At 43.5% G+C, this 21,306-nt stretch overlaps 1 protein-coding gene across 3 annotated transcripts in view; it reads left to right on the forward strand.

Annotated features, from left to right (window-relative positions):
• The window catches only part of PLCB4 (phospholipase C beta 4), a 349,218-nt gene that overhangs the window by 205,001 nt on the left and 122,911 nt on the right, over positions 1 to 21,306 (forward strand). For all 3 annotated transcript variants that reach the window (XM_044288724.1, XM_044288726.1, XM_044288725.1), the window contains exons 9-12: positions 10,594 to 10,647; positions 13,165 to 13,246; positions 15,728 to 15,828; positions 18,550 to 18,607. In XM_044288724.1, the coding sequence (XP_044144659.1) occupies positions 10,594 to 10,647; positions 13,165 to 13,246; positions 15,728 to 15,828; positions 18,550 to 18,607 (295 nt within the window). The remainder of the gene's footprint in view (positions 1 to 10,593; positions 10,648 to 13,164; positions 13,247 to 15,727; positions 15,829 to 18,549; positions 18,608 to 21,306) is intronic.

A 21,306-nucleotide genomic window follows, 5' to 3' on the forward strand; every position in this document is an offset into this window, starting at 1 on the left:
TCCCCAATGGGGCTCACAATCTAAATAAATACACGATTAAAGGGGTTGTCCGGGCTTTTAATATTTATGACCTATCCTCAGGATAGGACATCAATATCAGATCGGCGGGAGTGACGGGTGTCGGACCCACTGTACGAGGAGACTGCGCGTGTCATAGGTACAAATCTGCTGACACATGCTCTTTAATCCATAGTCTGCTGTTATACAGCTATATAGCACTTTACCATGCTGCCAATAAAGAGGTTATCTCATGAAATGAAAACGTTTTTTTTTTTACTTAAATATCTAGAGTTTCTTGCTTTTCCGTGGGTGGGCAGCAGCTCATCATGCACATCCATCTACCAGGATGGATTGCAGTTAGCTCTTGTTAAACCCTTCCTCCCCAGGTTAGAAAATAGTCTGTCACATGCAGCCCCAGACATACACATGGTATGTAATTCCCCCATAACTTCCTTCTCCGCTGTACCGAGAGAAAGATTTATATTTCTATGAATTCAGAAGTAGGATAAATCAGTGAAAGATGTCCGGGCCATTTCACTTACTTATAAGATCACTATGCCGGCACTGAGGGGAAGAGAGCAGCGAAGCCACTGAGCAGGTTAGTCCACCTCTAAATACAGGTAGACCTGAAGGATGAACAGCAGGGGGCGCTACAAGCAAACAAAATCTAATGTGCATAAAAAAAAGACAAACAATTTTCTTTATTGCATGTATATTGCAATAATGCTTTATTTAAAGTGCTCTATTCATTGTGGGATGAGCCCTTTAACAATTAAACTGCTTTTAGCTGCAGCCAGTTGCAGTGCCAATGTGACATTTTTTTAGTTTATGTATTTGTGTTAATGTATTTTAGTTCGTTATCTCTCTGCCAACGAGTTATGATATTTGTGCAAGACGTAGTTAGACATGAAGACATAAAATATATAAACAGCACAAGAACTAATGGGGTCATTTATCAAAGTAGTGTAAATTAGAACTGGCTTAGTTGCCCACAGAACCAATCCGATTCCACCTTTCATTTTGGACAGCTCCTTTGGAAAGGTGGAATCTGATTGGTTGCTATGGGCAACTAAGCCAGTTCTACTTTATACCAGTTTGATCCATTTTTAGTTGAATATGGTGTAATCAGAATACCATAGACAGTATGGTCAGTGTGGTTACTACCAAGATAAAAGCCCAGCTGTCCAGCTAAAACCAAACCTCAATTACAATAAACCTGTTAATGATTTGCAGCCTCTGGGTCACTTGTGATCCATTTCCACGTGGTCATTTCCAGGCCATCAGATAGAGAAGCATCTAGTAAGTGGTAAGGACATAGTTACAGTCCTAGTACTGCTGATTCCAACACTCACACAGCTATATTTCAAACATTTTTATCTCACTTTATCTAATTTCCATGAGATGAACACTTTGTTTTGGATTGATAATCCTTGTATATACATGGCACTTGACTAAAGGCCCTCATACAGATTAGTTTACTGTTGGCCAACCTCGCCAAGAAAGCGGATTCAGCCTACAGTCTAATGTGTAAGGCGAGCTCCCTACACTCCTCTGACACATGTTTTTGCAGAGAACGTTTTTCACCCAATCCATTTCTTCGCCTAGCACATAACCCGTGACAGAAGCGTCAGGTAGCGGCTTTCGGCCAAACTGAACGTGTGTGTACGTGGGGGATTTAGAAACTAGTTGGGGGTTAGGAGAGATAGATGTTGGCCAGCTAGTGAATGTACATGGACACCTTAAAAAGGACTGTCACCTGATCTACTAAAAAACACTATTTATGCTCCTGGCCAATTCGTCTGGTAGAAGTGTTCAGTGCCTGTCTTGAGCAGCTGCCTGGACTTGTTGTAATCACTTGCTGCCAAGTAATTTAAAGGGGCTATCCATTCTTTGAATTAGGCCATCAATATTTGATTGGCTGGGCTCTGACACCCGCACCCCTGCTTACAAGCTGCTCCAGCTGAGTAGCTACAGTAGCGGAAGTAGGTGTCCAAATTACATTGCTCCATCCATTGTGTAGGGGATAGAGCTGGTTAATGCAGCACTCCTTCCATTCAGTGGGAGCAGCAGTGCAGCAACCAGCAGTCAGATCCCCACTGATCAGATATTGAAGAAAGGAAAATCCCTTTAAAGGCAGGGACAGATTGTCCATAGACCCAACAGGTAAATTTCCTGGAGGGCCAATGCCTAGCGGGGGCCACCCAAACCCTCCTCACGGCCACCAGCCAGGTTCATAACGAACTGATTTTCTCTTTTGCACCTGACCAGCAGCCGCAGGTGTCCTCCTGAACTCAACTGTATTGACATCCTCAGGACCTCCATACAGTTGATTAATGTGGTACAGGTGGCAGTATTTTTTGGCGCACTGTGGTATTTGGTTCTTCTGGGACAGTATATTGCTCTGCACTATGGAATTGCTGGCCCTACCTACTTATGTTGCCCTGTCTTCCATCAATTTGGACCCGTCTGCAACATAGGGGCACTTTTACCTTTTTTCCAGGGCCACTTTTAGTTCCCAGTCCGCTCCTGTTGGGAATGACACCACGGTTCTGAACCATTATCTGCAGTAATACATGAGTAGGACTGAACATAAGTAGCCCAGGTTAGCATTTTTTATTTTTCTACCGGACCCATTCCCCAGTTGTAAGCTGTGCTGAAATACACAGTCAACACTGTGCCATGCCACAATAGCGGAGAGGACTCGATCTCATGGTCTCTTTGGAGATCTGTACTTTAGGACATCTCAAACTTTTTTTTCTATTGTTATATTTGGACCTCCCCAGTAATGTAATTCCAAATTCAATGCCAAATTCAAATATCATTCAATGCTCTCCTGACCCTAGAATAACATTAAAACAACATAAAGTGAATTATGTTGTGAGACCAGAAATGTTTGCAGCCAGGGAAAGACCTGGACAGCAGGATAAAGATCACACGGAGAGGTTGACATGCAGCCATTAATCATGCAATCATATTTATGGCCACCTGGTTTCACGCTTAAAACTGCAGTATTACCGGCAAAATTGTGCAGCCAAGTAACAAGCTATTCCAAAATATCACCACCACACCTTCGGCAGTCACTCACTCGTGTTCTTATGCTCAGAAAGTAGGAAATACCAGGGACCTTTAGACAGACAGGGATTATCTCAAGCTGTAGCTGTGCTACCCTCAAAATGTTCCTAAAAATGTGCAGCCCTCCAATTCCACTTATTCCAAGTATCCTTCCATGGCCTGTAGAAACATGTACGTTTCTGAAGACATCAGATGGATTTGCTACATTGTTGGTTTATACAGTCACATGGACTAAGTGCCTCATCAATTTTTTATTTTTCTGGTTACCCAGGACTTCTATTTGTGGGTGGTATCCTGCTATTGAAATATGACAACTGACATAATGCAAACAGGCTGCATTATGCACAGTCACAGTTGTCTCAACGGTAGGAAAACCCCCAACCTCCTAATAGCAATCGATTACAAAGTGGCTGGGAAAGGATCAGCGGTAGAAGGTACTTGGAAAAGTAATCCAAGAATTTGATGTACGGACCTCATTATTGGGTAACCACATATCATGCACTGCCAGGCTCCTTTGCTGCATGATAATAAACATTTGAGTATAGCACGGGGTGTCATTTAACATTTTATTGCAAATATATTAAAAAACATACATCAGAAAAATGAAAATCAAGGGAGGCCATATTCACACTTTGTTTTATTCTTTATGATCAGTGAATTTTTCTCAAACCCAAAGCTATGGTGAACGAGTCTGTATATGACAAACATTTGCTTATGTTCCCCATAGGCTACCATTGTAAAAAAAAAAAAAAAAAAAATTGCATATATTGTGTGGTATACAAGACATCTTTTTATATCCAGTAAAAATAAAGTATACTGAAATATACCTGTATGGGGATGCCAAAATACTTTATGGATCCTATTAGTGTATAATTTTGATTGGCAGGGCCAGGATCCTGCACAGTCATCTTGCCTGATCCAGTAAATCAAGAAGGAGAGGGAAGGGCTGGCACAGGAAGCAGTAGAAGAAGGGATGCACAGAGTGGCTTGGGCCTGCACAGGCAAAGCCTGTGCAAATCCATGAAACTCCAAGGTCAGGGCAGGCAGCAAAGGGTCAGTATGATAAACAGGCTATTGGCAGGGAAGACGGTGGAGGTTCAGAGTAGATAAACAGGCAAAGGTCAGTACGGATGCAGGTGCAGATGCAATGTGTTTTTCACTGATGGTTGCTAAGAGATGTTGTTTGTAAACCTTCAGTTTTTTATCACGCGCGTGAAAAACGCATCAAAACGCATTGCACCCGCACTGAACGCAATCGCAGACAAAACTGACTGAACTTGCTTGTAAAATGCTGCGAGTTTCACAGAATGCACCCTGAACGCATCCAGAGCCAATCCGTCATGCTAGTGTGAAAGAGGCCTTAAGCTCAAGCACACTCTCATAAGATAGGTGCCCTAAAAACCCTAAGGCCCCTTTCACACGGGCGAGTTTTCCGTGCGGGTGCGATGCGTGCGGTGAACGCATTGCACCCGCACTGAATCCTGACCCATTCATTTCTATGGGGCTGTGCACACGAGCGGTGATTTTCACGCATCACTTGTGCGTTGCGTGAAAATCGCAGCATGCTCCTCTTTGTGCGTTTTTCACGTAACGCAGGCCCTATAGAAATGAATGGGGTTGCGTGAAAATCGCATGCATCCGCAAGCAAGTGCGGATGCGGTGTGATTTTCACGCATGGGTTCTAGGTGACAGTCTATTCACTGTATTATTTTCCCTTATAACATGGTTATAAGGGAAAATAATAGCATTCTGAATACAGAATGCTTTGTATAATAGTGCTGGAGGGGTTAAAAATAATAAAAAAGTTAACTCACCTTCTCCTCTTGTTAGCGCAGATGCCGGTCTGTTCTTTATCTGTGGGCTAAAGGACCTTTGATGACGTCAGATCACATGCTCCATCACCACGGTGATGGACCATGTGATTGGAGCATGTGATCTGACGTCACCTCAGGTCATTCAGTCCACAGCTAAAGAACAGAGTGGAATCTGCGCGAACAAGAGGAGAAGGTGAGTTAACTTTTTTATTATTTTTAACCCTTCCAGCACTATTATACAAAGCATTCTGTAGTCAGAATGCTATTATTTTCCCTTATAACCATGTTATAAGGGAAAATAATACAATCTTCAGAACATCAATCCCAAGCCCGAACTTCTGTGAAGAAGTTCGGGTCTGGGTACCAAACATGCGCGATTTTTCTCACGCAAGTGCAAAACGCATGACAATGTTTTGCACTCGCGCGGAAAAATCGCGCATTTTCCCGCAACGCACCCGCCTCTTATCCGGGCAAAAAACATGACGCCCGTGTGAAAGAGGCCTAAGGCCTTATTCACACATCAGTGTTTGGTCAGTGTTTTGCATCAGTGATTGTGAGCCAAGACCAAGTGTGGGTCAAAAACACAGAACAGGTGTCAATCTTTCCAATATGCCTTTTCTCTGTGTAGGTCCACTCCTTGTTTTAGATCACAATCACTGATACAAAACACTAACGTGTGAATAAAGCCTAAAGTGACCAGCCATTATCTGGAGGAAACTAATGTGCACATGCTGGCCCTTGATGAGCAAGGAAGTGCCCGCACCCAGGGTTGGACTGGTCCACCAAAGTACCAGAGGATCTTTCAGTGGGCCCAAGCTCTGACAATAATGAACATCTAATAAAACAGGATCCTTAACTTCCTATATATATAAAGGATGGGCCCCCAGAACCATCTCACCTGGTGGGCCCAAGGGACTTCAGTCTGATGCCGCCTGTGTCCTAGACAGGCTGGGAGGCCTCACAGAAAAGCTCAGGCTGTGGCCTGCAAAAGACATGTGGGACACAGAAGACTAGACCCCCTGCTCTTGAGCAATGGAGGGTAACTATGTCTGAGGACAGAAGGAGAAGCAGGGTGAGTCACAAGGCGCCCATATCCACCCAGAGGAGCGGCTGTGGACACAGGCTGTCATTGCAACAGCAACGCTATAACATCCAACAATAAAATAGCAACCCCAGCATATACCAGCTGAACTGAGGCCAAACAGGCCTCCATCTGGTGAATGGGGGGTCTATTGGTCCATTTACATGCGCACAAGCTTTTCTGGCACATACAGTAAACATACTGCAGTATGAAAGACCCATACACAGATCAGAAATGTCAGTCCGAAACACAGCATCAAAGGTACAGGTTAGACTCTGTTCCCACCATGTTCAGAGAGCTATGTTCAGCATGCACTTTAATAATTGGCACCAAAAAATTATGTCCTACACTAGCGTTCCTCAGCCATAGGCTGCGGGCCTCAATGCACGAACACCCACTGTGGGGCAGCCGCAGCGGATCGCGGAACCAGACACTTTAATGGGTCTGCGCTCTGTGGCCATATTGCGGACCACATTTGCGGATCCGCAATACACGGGCACCGTTCCGTGTGCATTCAGCATCACGGATGCGGACCCATTCACTTCAGTGGGTACGCAAATCCTGAGATGCGGAACGGAAGCACGGAACGGAACCCTACGGAAGCACTACGGAGTGCTTCCGTGGGGGTTTCGTCCCGTACTTCCACACCGCAAAAAGATAGAACATGTCCTATCTTTTTGCAAAACGGCCGGATTGCGGACCCATTAAAGTGTATGGGTCCATGATCCGCTGCGGCTGCCCCACGGTGGGTGCTCGTGCATGGCCATGGGGCGCACACGTTCGTGTGCAAGAGTCCTTAGTTCACAGAAACCCTGGTGTTGCTTGAGCCCTAATCATGGATTTCCCAGATCACAGGGACAACAAGAACCATCACTTAGGCCTCTTTCACACGGGCGAGTTTTCCACGCGGGTGCAATGCGTGAGGTGAATGCATTGCACCCGCAATGAATCTGGACCCATTCACTTCAATGGGGCTGTGCAGTTGAGCAGTGATTTTAACGCATCACTTGTGCGTTGCGTGAAAATCGCAGCATGCTCTATATTCAGCGTTTTTCACGCAACGCAGGCCCCATAAAAATGAATAGGGCTGCATGAAAATCGCAAACATCCGCAAGCAAGTGCGGAAGCGGTGCGATTTTCACGCATGGTTGCTAGGAGATGATAGGGATGAAAGCAACCCCGGACCCCATTAAAGTGAATTCACTGTATTATTTTCCCTTATAACATGGTTATAAGGGAAAATAATAGCATTCTAAATACAAATGCTTCCTAAAATGTCAATTGAGGGATTAAAAAATTAAAATAATTATCTCACTTTATCCACTTGTTTGCGCAGCCGGCATCGTCTTTTTTCTTCTTCTTCTTCCAGGACCTGCAAAAGGACCTTTGATGAGGTAATCGCGCTCAGGTGACGTCAGTGCAGGTCCTGCTGAGTGAAGATAGATCCTTCTATCTTCATTCAGCAGGACCTACGCTGACGTCACCACGTGGTGAGCGGAATTACGTCATCAAAGGTCGTTTTGCATGTCAAGAAAGAAGATGATGCCGGCTGTGCGAACAAGAGGATGAGGTGAGTTAATTTTTTAACCCCTCCATCACTATTTTACTAAGCATTCTGTATTAAGAATGCTATTATTTTCCCTTATAACCATGTTATAAGGGAAAATAATAAAATCTACAGAACACCTAACCCAAACCCGAACTTCTCTGAAGAAGTCCGGGTTTGGGTCTGGGTACCACATTCAGTTTTTTATCACGCGCGTGCAAAACGCATTGCACCCGCGCAATAAAAACTGTACAACGCAATCAAAACTGACTGAAATTGCGTGCGCACTCGCGCAGGTTTTCCGCAATGCACACGCTACGCATCCGGAGCAAATCTGGGACACCCATGTGAAAGAGGCCTTATACAGTAGATAAGTCAAACCGATTTCAACTGCTCAAAATACTTTGCAAAGCAGATTATAGCCCTGGACAAGAATTATAAAATGCTTTGCCCACCCCTACACTAAACTCCTATATTCAGGAATGGGATCAGGGCTTCCTCAGGAATGGACAACATTTCCCAGGGGTTGCCTTGAGTTGGAAATCACTGACCTGCCCATATGTAGAATGACGTTTGCCCATACTGTTGTATATGACTTTGTCCCATTTGCTATGCTTTGTGTACAGTGTGCCATAATTAAGGCCAATAAAAATGTATTGGTACGTCATAGGGTTTTACTCCTATCCAGATGTGCACTGCTAACAGTGTGCTCGTGTAATGTGAATAGAACCTTCATATTGTAGAAGAATCAGTTCTACTCCAAAAGTCTGTTCTGATGAATAGACACTTATTTCTCTGACTAGATAATATTTGTCATGTCTCGTTGGGGAAATCAGTTTTTATTGCACATAGATCAATATTGGGGATGAAAGAGCCCTCACGCTGTGCGCAGCCACAGGAACAGGAAGAGGTGAGTACAGAGCCCAGGAGCTCATTAGTATTTGCCTTATAAGACGCAGTGCCATTTCCCCCACATTGGGGGGAAAAAAGTGCATCTTATGGGGTGAAAAATACGGTATGTCATGTGTCTCAGTTTGGCATAATCTCTGCTGTTAGTAAATTGGAACATCCTTGTCTACATTCTGGGTGAATATGAGAGTGATACATTTTATTACAATATATATATATATGTACATGTGTGTGTGTATATATATACAGGGAGTGCAGAATTATTAGGCAAATGAGTAGTTTGACCACATCATCCTCTTTATGCATGTTGTCTTACTCCAAGCTGTATAGGCTCGAAAGCCTACTACCAATTAAGCATATTAGGTGATGTGCATCTCTGTAATGAGAAGGGGTGTGGTCTAATGACATCAACACCCTATATCAGGTGTGCATAATTATTAGGCAACTTCCTTTCCTTTGGCAAAATGGGTCAAAAGAAGGACTTGACAGGCTCAGAAAAGTCAAAAATAGTGAGATATCTTGCAGAGGGATGCAGCACTCTTAAAATTGCAAAGCTTCTGAAGCGTGATCATCGAACAATCAAGCGTTTCATTCAAAATAGTCAACAGGGTCGCAAGAAGCGTGTGGAAAAACCAAGGCGCAAAATAACTGCCCATGAACTGAGAAAAGTCAAGCGTGCAGCTGCCAAGATGCCACTTGCCACCAGTTTGGCCATATTTCAGAGCTGCAACATCACTGGAGTGCCCAAAAGCACAAGGTGTGCAATACTCAGAGACATGGCCAAGGTAAGAAAGGCTGAAAGACGACCACCACTGAACAAGACACACAAGCTGAAACGTCAAGACTGGGCCAAGAAATATCTCAAGACTGATTTTTGTAAGGTTTTATGGACTGATGAAATGAGAGTGAGTCTTAATGGGCCACATGGATGGGCCCGTGGCTGGATTGGTAAAGGGCAGAGAGCTCCAGTCCGACTCAGACGCCAGCAAGGTGGAGGTGGAGTACTGGTTTAGGCTGGTATCATCAAAGATGAGCTTGTGGGGCCTTTTCGGGTTGAGGATGGAGTCAAGCTCAACTCCCAGTCCTACTGCCAGTTTCTGGAAGACACCTTCTTCAAGCAGTGGTACAGGAAGAAGTCTGCAAGGTAAGAAAAACATGATTTTCATGCAGGACAATGCTCCATCACACGTGTCCAAGTACTCCACAGCGTGGCTGGCAAGAAAGGGTATAAAAGAAGAAAATCTAATGACATGGCCTCCTTGTTCACCTGATCTGAACCCCATTGAGAACCTGTGGTCCATCATCAAATGTGAGATTTACAAGGAGGGAAAACAGTACACCTCTCTGAACAGTGTCTGGGAGGCTGTGGTTGCTGCTGCACGCAATGTTGATGGTGAACAGATCAAAACACTGACAGAATCCATGGATGGCAGGCTTTTGAGTGTCCTTGCAAAGAAAGGTGGCTATATTGGTCACTGATTTGTTTTTGTTTTGTTTTTGAATGTCAGAAATGTATATTTGTGAATGTTGAGATGTTATATTGGTTTCACTGGTAAAAATAAATAATTGAAATGGGTATATATTTGTTTTTTGTTAAGTTGCCTAATAATTATGCACAGTAATAGTCACCTGCACACACAGATATCCCCCTAAAATAGCTAAAACTAAAAACAAACTAAAAACTACTTCCAAAAATATTCAGCTTTGATATTAATGAGTTTTTTGGGTTCATTGAGAACATGGTTGTTGTTCAATAATAAAATTAATCCTCAAAAATACAACTTGCCTAATAATTCTGCACTCCCTGTATATCTTGTTTAGATAGGAAAACCTAGACAGGATATATTACGGCAGACTCTCAGCTGTGCAAAGCATTAGGTACTTTCAGGTTTGTGTCCTTTCAATGTCCATTTACTGACAACTAGCAGAGATCTTGAAATCTTTGGGGAATTTGAAACACAAACCACATAAGAAACGTGCAGAACATGTTATTACAATGGCACAATGCTATGCCAACACCTTTTAGTACTGATTTATAAAAGCAGTGTGTACTGTGGACAGATGAGCGTGGGGCAAGCACATTTTTCACTTCATGTATGAAATTATGATGGTTACCTGAATAATCTACATTATATATTATAGATTTTTTGACAAGATCTTGTGTATTTCAGCTGGATGAAACTCACATTTCTCACAAACGTAAATGGAAAAATCCCAGTCCGAAGGTAAGGAATTACAGCAATGAAAACTAAGATATAAGAGCTTGCCTGTCCCTTATCTAACACATAGTACTAGCAATGGGAATGGCGTCATTAGGGCATTCACTGGCAAGTCATTTACTCTTGTTGCTTGTGCTTTTCCATAAATTACAATTTCAGGCTTCATACACATGGATGAGGTGTGTATGGAGCTTGTGCCATAACACGCTGTCCCCACAGCTTCCTACTGCGGTATGATACCTCTGTCCAGCACTGTATGACGGAGGTATTCACAATCACCTGCGACCTTGGAGACACTTATGAAGCTGCATGCTTAGCAGTCAACTCCCAATACCTAACATTTCTATTCTGGGTAGCTTTAGGAAATCAGCAATGTACAATACAATGTAAAACTGCAGAGAATTTCACATTCCCGCTTGTTACTCTGCAGATCTATATGATTTCCCTGCATGTTCCCCTTGCATGCTAGTAGATGACTCTGCAGGCAAATGGGGTGATGCTATTAGGGAACCTCTTTTTTGAAGCCCCTGTTTCCTAGGGTGGCTTCATAGAAGACAGTAGAAACATGCACTAGGTAAGGGGCAGGGGTTGGAGAGACCTGACAGAGCTGTTGGTTCTGGGTCATTTGCTTGTTTGAGAAATATCCCCCTGAGCACTAATGTCCTCTTGTAACTCAATTGCGGACTAAATGCATGCTGATGTGTGACTGCTGATTATTTTGTGTAAGCCAGCCGTAAAGAGATGAATGGTTGGTGCAAACAAAGGAGTGTGAACTCTTAGGGGATCATTTATTAACCTGAAATACACCTATCTTAGGCGTATTTCAGGTGCAATTAGCGACTTTTCCCTGCTCACACCAGGTCTAAAAAAGCGAGCATGGGGGAGGAAGCGGACGGGCTGGAAGGCCTGTCTTAGTCATCATTTTCTGCGCCTGGTTTAGGTGTAGAAATTGGTCTACATGTAAGACAGCTAGGAAGCTGGTTTACATTTAGAAGCAGCAGTGGATCCGCCAAAGTTGTGTAGAGGCCCGCACCTCTTAGGTTGGATTTTTACCTAGTGCTGGATCATCGTTCTTTGGCTGAACCTTATGAAGTTGTATGAATGACTAGAGAGATTCGTATTCTCAGCCCCCACTTTCAGTGCTCCGTACTAAGTGAGATAAGATGCTAACATAACTGTTCGCTTGCTTTTGTGCAGCAGGACTACTCAGTGTGACCAGAAGTGGGTGTACAGTATGTGATTACCGAAAACTGTCTCTTTTTTCCGGAATCACTCTTGTCTAATAGCTGTGTCCGGTCCTCTAGTTTCTCCTTTTATAGAGCTCTTTCGAGTTGCAAGTTGCCTTTTGCAAAAATAGCAGTGATTTAGTGTACAGCTAGTGCTGAATTTATCAAGCAGCATCCTAATTACTGTAATGATAAAGTCTGATATTTTTTGAGGGCTATATATAATTTTTTGGGGGATGGATAATACTGGCCTTTACATAACATTGGCCAAACACTCACTAGGCCAAATAGATTATATAAATGAGAGAGGAGAGAGAGAGGAGAGAGAGAGAGAGAGAGAGAGAGAGAGAGAGATGAAAATCCACTTTTTTCATCACTATCCCTGGAGTGCTGCCTTTTTTTTTCCATATATATGCATTTGGGACCTTGGGAGGCCCCTGAAAAGATTTGCACCCGCATTAGATGTATGCTGCTTTTTTCTTTTTCATAAATATATATATATATATATCCAAATCTTTAGAGACATTATCATCACTTGCTGTCCCCAAAAGAACTTACAGTCAAAATGTTCTATCAGTAAGTCTTTTGAGTGTGGGAGGATACCCACACAAGCATGGGGAGAACATGTAAATGCAGATGTTGTCCTTGGTTGGATTTGAGCCTAGATGTTGACCTTGTTCAGATCTCAACCTAGGACACCAGCGCTGCAAGGCACCAGTGCTAACCACTGAGCCACTGTGTTGTCCTTAGGGTCCTTCATAATCCACTTAACCTCTTCTCCAAGAAACTCTTACTTACCACTTCTGGTAGGTTAGCCTGTAAAGTCATCATGGTTGGTGTTATTTTGGACTTTTGGTGTTATTTAAAGGGGTTATCTAATTTCTCAACCCGCCCCCTCCCCCCTTCCATATGCCGGGCTCCTCACTTACCTCGCTCCCCGCTCCTGGTCCCCACACCGCCGCTGTTGCTTCTCCCTGTACACTGATGAAAACATCCGGGATGGGGGGGAGAAGCCAATGGAAGGCAGGGACGAGCCTCCCTAGCATAGCGGGTGGCGCAAGGGAGGCTCGTCCCCATCGCCGCCTGCCATTGGCTGCTCCCCCTCCGACACCGGATGTTTTCATCTGTGTACAGAGAGAAGCAGCAGCGGTAGTATGGGGACCAGGAGTGGCACGGGGAGCAGGGTAAGTATATTACCGATGAAGGGCTCAGCATATGTGGGGAGGGGGTTGAGAAATTGGATAACCCCTTTAAATATACTAGTGACCTTGACCCACAATTTCCCTTTACTCCACAGTATTACAAGAACTTTTGCCTCTGGAAAAACTGAAAAAGTGATTTTTCAAGTTCTTAAAGAATTAGGTCTTCCAAGCGGAAAGGTATTTAATTCAAGTTTATTAAGTTTTTCTGTACTTGACATTATAGATACAACTCAGAATTCAATTTTTTATACATTTGTTTTATGTATTTATGTTCACTTGAATGGGAGATGAGCTGCAGTATGCTGACACAGCCACAACTCTGTGGACTGCATCCAACTCCATTCACTATTTAGTTTCTGGCACCTGTGGCTATCCAAAGCAATCTATTGGTAAGGGGTGATGGATGTGGGACCCCCACCGATCTCATATTGATGACCTATCTGGAGGATAGGTCATCAATATAAAAAAAAAGCACTGGAATATCCCTTTGAGCACCAGTGGATGCAAACAATGGAAAGGTTCAAAAATATTCTGTGTATTTCTTGCCAAAAAGAGGAGGAGCAGGAACAGGTAGGTAAGAAAACTTTACTGAAATAAATGTTTTCATACTCCTCTGTGATAAAATAAGTACCTGTTTTTGGAAATAATACATTTATTCAACACGGACCAAAACCATATCCTTGTGAATGAAATGACATTGAATTGTTATGTCACACAGATCTCTCACGATCACGTTCTAAATGATGTATTTCTCTCATTTTAATAATAAATCGTATGTGTGATCAAGAATATATCAAAGGTATTGGTCGATGGCGAGTCTGGGTTCCAAGACCTCTAGTAGGCCCTGGCATACGTGCCCTTTTGACTCCGATTGGCTTTTTTCAGCTCTTAAATGTATAGTAGTCAATATTAAAGGGGTATTCCAGGGTTTTACTGTTGATGGACTGTCCTTAGGATCTGATCGGCCAAGGTCTCATACCCCACACCCCCGCAAATCAGCTGTTCTGCAGTAGATGTGGCACCCACAGGGGTTTCAGGGTGGCTACACAGCTCTGTCTACACAGTGGTCGGATCTGGTTACCGCAGCTCAACTCCTTCCACAACACAACACAATGGGTGGAGCTGTGTATCTCTAGTGCCGACTTCTGGCACTAGAGCTACTTGGGAGCCACAGATCATCAGGGTGTCGGACCTCACTAATAAAATCCTGGAATACTCCTGGTTCTCTCCCAACAGATGATGTCGGGCAAAAGAAGGATCTGGCACTTTAACTATCAACACTCAATCCTTTTGTAGATAAGCCACCACTACAGGTGTCTGGCAGCAGATTTCTTCTTTTGCCCATTAAAAACACATACATATTCAGCCGAACCAAATGTGTATGTGTTTGGGGATGATGGGAGAGATAGCTGTTGGCCAAAAAAGCAGTTGGCCAACTATTTAAGGCATATGGCCACCTTTAGTCTTAAAGGGTTATTCCTCTCTGGAAGAATGATGACATATCACCAGGATATGCCATCCATGTCAGATAGTTACAGGTCCCACATCTCAGACCTGCTCCTATTTCCAGAACTGGACCTATGATGTAAATAGAGAGCAGCCACACATGCACAGCCACCTCTCTATTCATGGCTGTAGGAGCTCAGAAAATAGCTGAGCACTGGCTTAGCCATTTCCAGCAGTCCCATAGAGGTGGCCTTGCTTTGTCTGGAGCACCCTTAATTTACCACTATGGGACTTCTGAAAATAGCAAAGCACACTCGTTCTGCTATTTTCAGAACTTCCAGAGCAATAAATGGAGAACATGTTGTGCATGAGTGGCATGCTCTCTTTCACTTCGGCCCCGTTCTGTAGATAGGAGCAGGTCCCAGAGCCGAGACACGCACCTATCTTTCTATGTTAATGGCATATCCTAGCAATGTGCCATCAATGTCCCAGATGGGCCAACTCTTCTAAGTTTATAGCCCTGTTCAGGTCTCCCACATTTCCCAGAAGAACAGAAACAGCAAAGCTGAGCCAAAAGAGCAAGATTGGCACTTTAGCCCCATAGTTCTAGTGGTCGGTTCCTGAGACCTCCTAACATTTTTGATATGACAGTGACCCTTTAAAGGGAATCTGTCACAAATGATCTCTCCATCCAACTGTTTATATAGACACATAGCTGTGGTTCACCTGATCAAAACGCTGTTTTTCTTCTTTTGATCCGAGGCTCCGTTCTCAAATTATGATACTTTTTCTTACTATGCAAATTAAGCCTTTGGTGCAATGAGGGCTTCACCATTGCTCTTGTTGCACCCAAGCTCTCCTCCTCTCTGTAGCCAGCCCCTCCCTGGCTGCTTTGATTGACAGGGTCATACAGTGGGAAAGCAGCCAGGGAGAGGCTGGTCACTGAAAGGAGTGGGGCTTGGGGGCAACAAGAGCAATAGTAATGCCCTTGTTGCACCAAAGGCCTAATTTGCATGGTAAGCAAAAGTATCATAACTCAGGAACGGAGCCTCAGATCAAGAAAAGAAAACAGTGTTTTAATCAGGTGAAGCACAGCGATTTGTCTATGCAAACAGTTGGATAGGGAGGTCGCTGGTGACAGATTCCCTTTAAACTGTGCCAGAAGCATGAACGTGTTTGGTATATTTAACGTACAATGTCTTTATGTTGCAGAATGATGAGATCGAACCCTCTGCTTTTACATTTGAGAAGTTCTATGAACTAACACAAAAGATTTGCCCCAGGACTGATATAGAAGAGCTGTTTAAAAAAATGTACGTTGAAACATTTGTGTTACATTTTAGTTCACCGTTAATTAGTTATGCAATTGATTTATAGAATATTCTGTGAAATCTACATCTGTAGACCAGCATTTCCCATTTATCTGCATTTAATTGTTTAATAATGTTATAAATGTTTTTGTAGCATTATAATTGAGACCATTAAAGTTGGCATGCTACACGTGTACTTGACACTTGTTTGTTCTGGCTGTTACTAACTATCTACAGATTAACTGGCTTGGTTAGATATTAACAAACCTTGTAAACTAATATAAGCAGCAAATTAAGAGACTATTTTTGCCTTAGCACATTTGTGTCAATAGTAATATTTACTTATTAGAAGAGAACAGCTAGAAAATCTGTGTTACAGCCCCTTCGCCAAAGGATAAAAATAATTGCACACTGCCTTTTAGAAGAGCCTTTGTGCCTGTGACAACACTTCTTTCTAAGAACACTAACAGCTCAGTTTTAGGCTACTTTCACACTTGCGGCAGAGTGATCCAGAAAGCAGTTCCGTCGCCGGAACTGCCTGCCGGATCCGGCAATCTGCATGCAAACGGACAGCATTTGTAGGCAGATCCGGATGCGGATCCGTCTTACAAGTGCATTGCAAGAAGAACGGATCCGTCTCTCTGTATGTCATCCGGAGAAACGGATCTTATATATTTTTTTTTTAACATATTTACCGAATGGGCAGACCGGAAGGACGGATCCGGCATTGCAATATTTTTAATGTCGGATCCGGCACTAATACATTTCAACTGCAACTGATCCGGAATTTTGGACGGAGTTAATACCGCAGCATGCTACGGTATTTTCTCTGTCCAAAACGCCGTTCAGTGACTGAACTGAAGACGTCCTGATGCATCCTGAACAGATTTCTCTCCTTTCAGATTGCATGGAGATAATCCTGATCAGTCCTTTTCCGGTATAGAGCCCCTAGGACGGAACTCAGTGCCGGAAAAGAAAAACGCTAGTGTGAAAGTACCCCTATCATAGGGATTCACTCTAAACACATTTTTTTTTAATCTAGCACAGGTTTGAGGTCAAGTGTCCCTATGATAACACTGAAGTGGCAAAGCTCATTAAGGGCTGTTTCACACGAGCGGATGCCGCGCGTGACATCCGCTGCGTGAATGACAGCCAAGACCCGATGCGGACTGCAGAGGCACGGAGCATTAACATGATTGATAATGCTCCGTGCCTCTCTGTGATCTCTTTACTACGAAATCAGTGACAACTTTTATCTCACTGTGATTTGGTAGTAAAGAGATCACAGAGCGGCACAGAGCATTATCAGTCATGTTAATGCTCCGTGCTTCTGCTGTCCGCGTCGGGTCTTGGCTGTCATTCACGCAGCGGATGTCACGCACAGCATCCCCTCGTGTGAAACAGCCCTAAAGGGTATTCCCATCTCTCATTTCCCCATGTAGTAACTATTCTGGAGCATCTTTTCTTATAACTTTGTGTTGTATTGTTGCTCTTTTATACCTACTCAAAATGTATAAATCAATTGGAAAGACTGTGTAGGGACATGGTCCCCATCTAGTAATTGCCAATTCTCAATTTATTCATATATTTCTTCCCAGTTGTTAATTTATTCTTATATTTTTAGTAGAAATAAAAGAGGAATTGCAGCACTGTTCTAAGAAAAGGTGCTCCAGAATTTTTATTTTATGGGGAACACAAGCTGACATGTCCCCCTTAAAATGTTATGGCATCATTAGGATATGCCTTCATATTCTGATCGGTTGGAGTCTGACCTGCAAGACCCCGGAGTCCCAAAAACTAAAGGATCGGAAACCCTTTGGCAATTTTACCAGTCATTCACTGTGCAAGGAACTCTTAATAACCCATGATGCTATGGTCCCTTTGCTGTGAGAATTGGTTTGGTCTTCATCGATCACTAAGTGATGACATATCCTGTCAATTTACTCTAATATTTTAGGCTGTGGCTACACGGCTTAGACCTCATTGACTTCTAGGGGACATTCACACGGCGGATTTTTAAATGGAATTATAGCACGGACAGCCGCACCGAAATTTTTCTGAAAACGCACCGGCGGCATACTTCTCAATGGGAGGCAGTGTTGAGGATCACAGAGTGGTGGTTTAAAACCACGGCCTTGCCAAGAAGGGACATGTCCTTTCTTGGCTCGGCTGCTGCTTTAAGCCACCGCTCTGCGATCCTCAGTGCTTCCTACCATGAGCTGCGGCATTAAGCCAACGCTCTGCGATCCTCAGCGCTGCATCCTATTGAGATGTATGAGAGGCAGAGAGAACACAGCCGCCAGCGGGTTTTCAGCGAAATTTTGGCACAGACAAAATTCTGCCTAAAAAGCTGCAGTGTCAATGCCCCCTTATGGCAGCACCATTACACAGGGATACTTGGTCGCAGCTAAGATCTCTGTGTAGCCCCAGCCTTATATTAGGAAAACCCCTTTAAACTGACAGCAAAGCACTTCTCATAGGCAGCCTGTAACTTCCGCCTATGATAGCCTGTGGTTTGACATAGCGGTAAGAGACCTAATGGGGCTTTCATACCATTTGTCTGGTTGTTCTCATTAGATATCAGTCACACTTTCTTCAGGAAACCTTGTAACACTAACGGTTTAGCACTTATGCTCAATGCTGTTATATGTCCTTCAATTATTATATATAAAACGACATATCTATATGTTCTATGGAAACTTACTCTAATACATTTCTTTTCAGCAATGGAGACAAATCTGATTATTTAACGGTAGACCAATTAGTGAGCTTTCTAAATGAAGTAAGCTTTTTCATACATTAACGTCTATAAAAGTCTGTCTGCCCTGGCTTGCCTCTTACAACCTCCCATTGCATGTGTCGTCCAATCAACTGGCCCTTGTCTCTGGTCTCCTGACCTTCCTTCCTTTTACTACAAGACTAGACAATCTTCTGGATTCCTGACCATTGCTGGAGGACATGTCCCATTACTGTCTGCCGCACCTTTGGCTGACAATGATGGGAAATGTAGTTTAGCAACAACTGGTAATGCTGAAGGTTGTCTAGTCTTGTTCTGTGCAACCAGTAAAGTGCTTCCCCATTTTTCCCTTTTGCCTTTTACATGTTTGCCTCCTTAGTGGCTTTTGTAGTGACGTTCTGTATGTGCTTCTCCTGTTGGGTGATTGTTTTCCGTGGACGTATTTTACTTTTCTACTCTAACTGTATGATGTCTGAAAGATTTGGTAAACATTGCCTATGAATTTATGTCTCTAAGGGTACTTTCATACTTCGCTATTTCGCCATGCCGCCGGACTGCCGCTCCGTCCCCATTGACTATAATGGGGACGGGGGCGGAGCTCCGGCACAGCACGGCGGTGCACGGAGAAAGGCCGCCGGACTAAAATTACTGCATGTCAGGCTTTTTAGTCCGGCGGCTTTCTCCGTGCACCGCCGTGCTGCGCCGGAGCTCCGCCCCCGTCCCCATTATAGTCAATGGGGACGGAGCGGCGGTCCACAGGCACGGCGAAATAGCCGCAGGACGGATCCGACAGGGTGAACAGCCTGTCGGATCCGTCCTGCCGCAAGTGTGAAACTAGCCTTAGCTCTGTTGAAAAGAGTATTCAATAACGTATACACAGTGCACAAACTGATGAACAGAAATGTGTAATAAAATACTGTTTTACAATGTTACAGTAGCAATGTTAGGATTTGCTGTGAGAGGCAGCAGACTATGCCCAGTGCAGCAGCACGCAGCATGTTACTGACACTAGCCCATTGAAAGCCGGGGTAACAATGACTGTATGGAAACTGCTGTACATAGTAACATAGTTTGTAAGGCTTAAAAAAAGACCATCCAGTTCCGACTGTTATCCTGCAACGTTGATCCAAAGAAAGGCTACTTTCACACTCGCGTTTTTGCTGGATCCGGCAGGGTCCAGCAAAAACTTTTCCGTTACTGATAATACAACCGTCTGCATCCGTTATAAACGGATCCTGTTGTATTATCTTTAACATAGCCAAGACGGATATGTCATGAATTCCATTGAAAGTCAATGGGGGACGGATACGTTTTCTCTTGTGTCAGATTGTGGCAGAGAGAACAGATCTGTCCCCATTGACTTGCATTGGGGGTCATGACGGATCCGTCTTGATCAGTTTCCCAGGACGGAAAGCAAAATACAACATGTTGCGGTTTGCTCTCCAGTCTGGGAACGCAACTAAACGGAATGGAATGCATTTTGGAGCATTCCATTCGGTCTAGTTGAGTTTTGTCCCCATTGACGGAACTCAATACCGGAAAACTTAAACGCTAGTGTGAAAGTACCCTAAGGCAAAAAAAAAGAGATAGAAGCCAATTTTCCCCACTTAAGGGGAAAAAAATTCCTTCCCGACTCCATTCAGACAATCAGAATATCTCCCTGGATCAACGACCCCTCTCTAGTAGCTATAACCTGTAATATTATTACGCTCCAGAAATACATCCAGGCCCCTCTTGAATTCCTTTATTGTACTCACCATCACCTCCTCCTCAGGCAGAGAGTTCCATAGTCTCACTGCTCTTACCGTAAAGAATCCTCTTCTATGTTTGTGTAGAAACCTTCTTTTGTTTGCTGTTCACTAAAATTCCTAGGTCCTTTTCCATGTCAGTGTTACCCAGTATTTTTCCATTTAGTATGTACGGGTGACTTGCATTATTCCTCCAATCTATCAAGATCCATCTGTTGCAGTACACTGTCCTCTGTAGTATATATACAGTATACTGTACTTTTCAGTGTTAATTACTTTACATAGCTTAGTGTCATCTGCAAAAATTGATATTTTACTGTGCAAGCCTTCTACAAGATCATTAATAAATATATTGAAGAGAATAGGGCCCAATACTGACCCCTGAGGTACCCCACTAGTGACAGTGATCCAATCTGAGTGTGTACTGTTAATACCCACCCTCTGTTTTCTATCACTGAGCCAGTTACTTACCCACATACAGACGTTTTCTCTCAGTCCGAGCATTCTCATTTTATTTACTAACCTTTTATGTGGTACAGTGTCAAGAAGATATACAACATCCATTGACTCGCTGCAGTCAAGTCTAGGACACCTCCTCATACAAACTGACTAGATTAGTTTGACAGGATATCCTCACCAGAAAACTTAAAGAAGCCCTGGAAGAGACTCATAGACTACAGCTGAATACAGAGGGATACACAGATTTGCAGTTGTCACCTGAGCACATCCGAATATGAGACTTCTGAGGCTTTGGGACTTATACAGTATACACCTCTGACCCCTAAGAGTTGTATTTGACTACTCAGCTTTATTTTTGACTAGAGGCATTTTAAATTAGCCAAAAGCTGTCTAAAGTAGAAACCTTAAAGGTGTTTTGCAGTACTTAGATAACCTACCTTCAGTATAGGTCTGTTGATTTACGGCACCCTCCGATTAGCTGCCAGCCCCGGAAATGATACAGTGGATGAGAGGCTGTGTCTACTGTGTAGCATAATG

Source organism: Bufo gargarizans, chromosome 4, assembly GCF_014858855.1.
Source record: "Bufo gargarizans isolate SCDJY-AF-19 chromosome 4, ASM1485885v1, whole genome shotgun sequence".
Classification (NCBI taxonomy): Eukaryota; Metazoa; Chordata; class Amphibia; order Anura; family Bufonidae; genus Bufo; species Bufo gargarizans.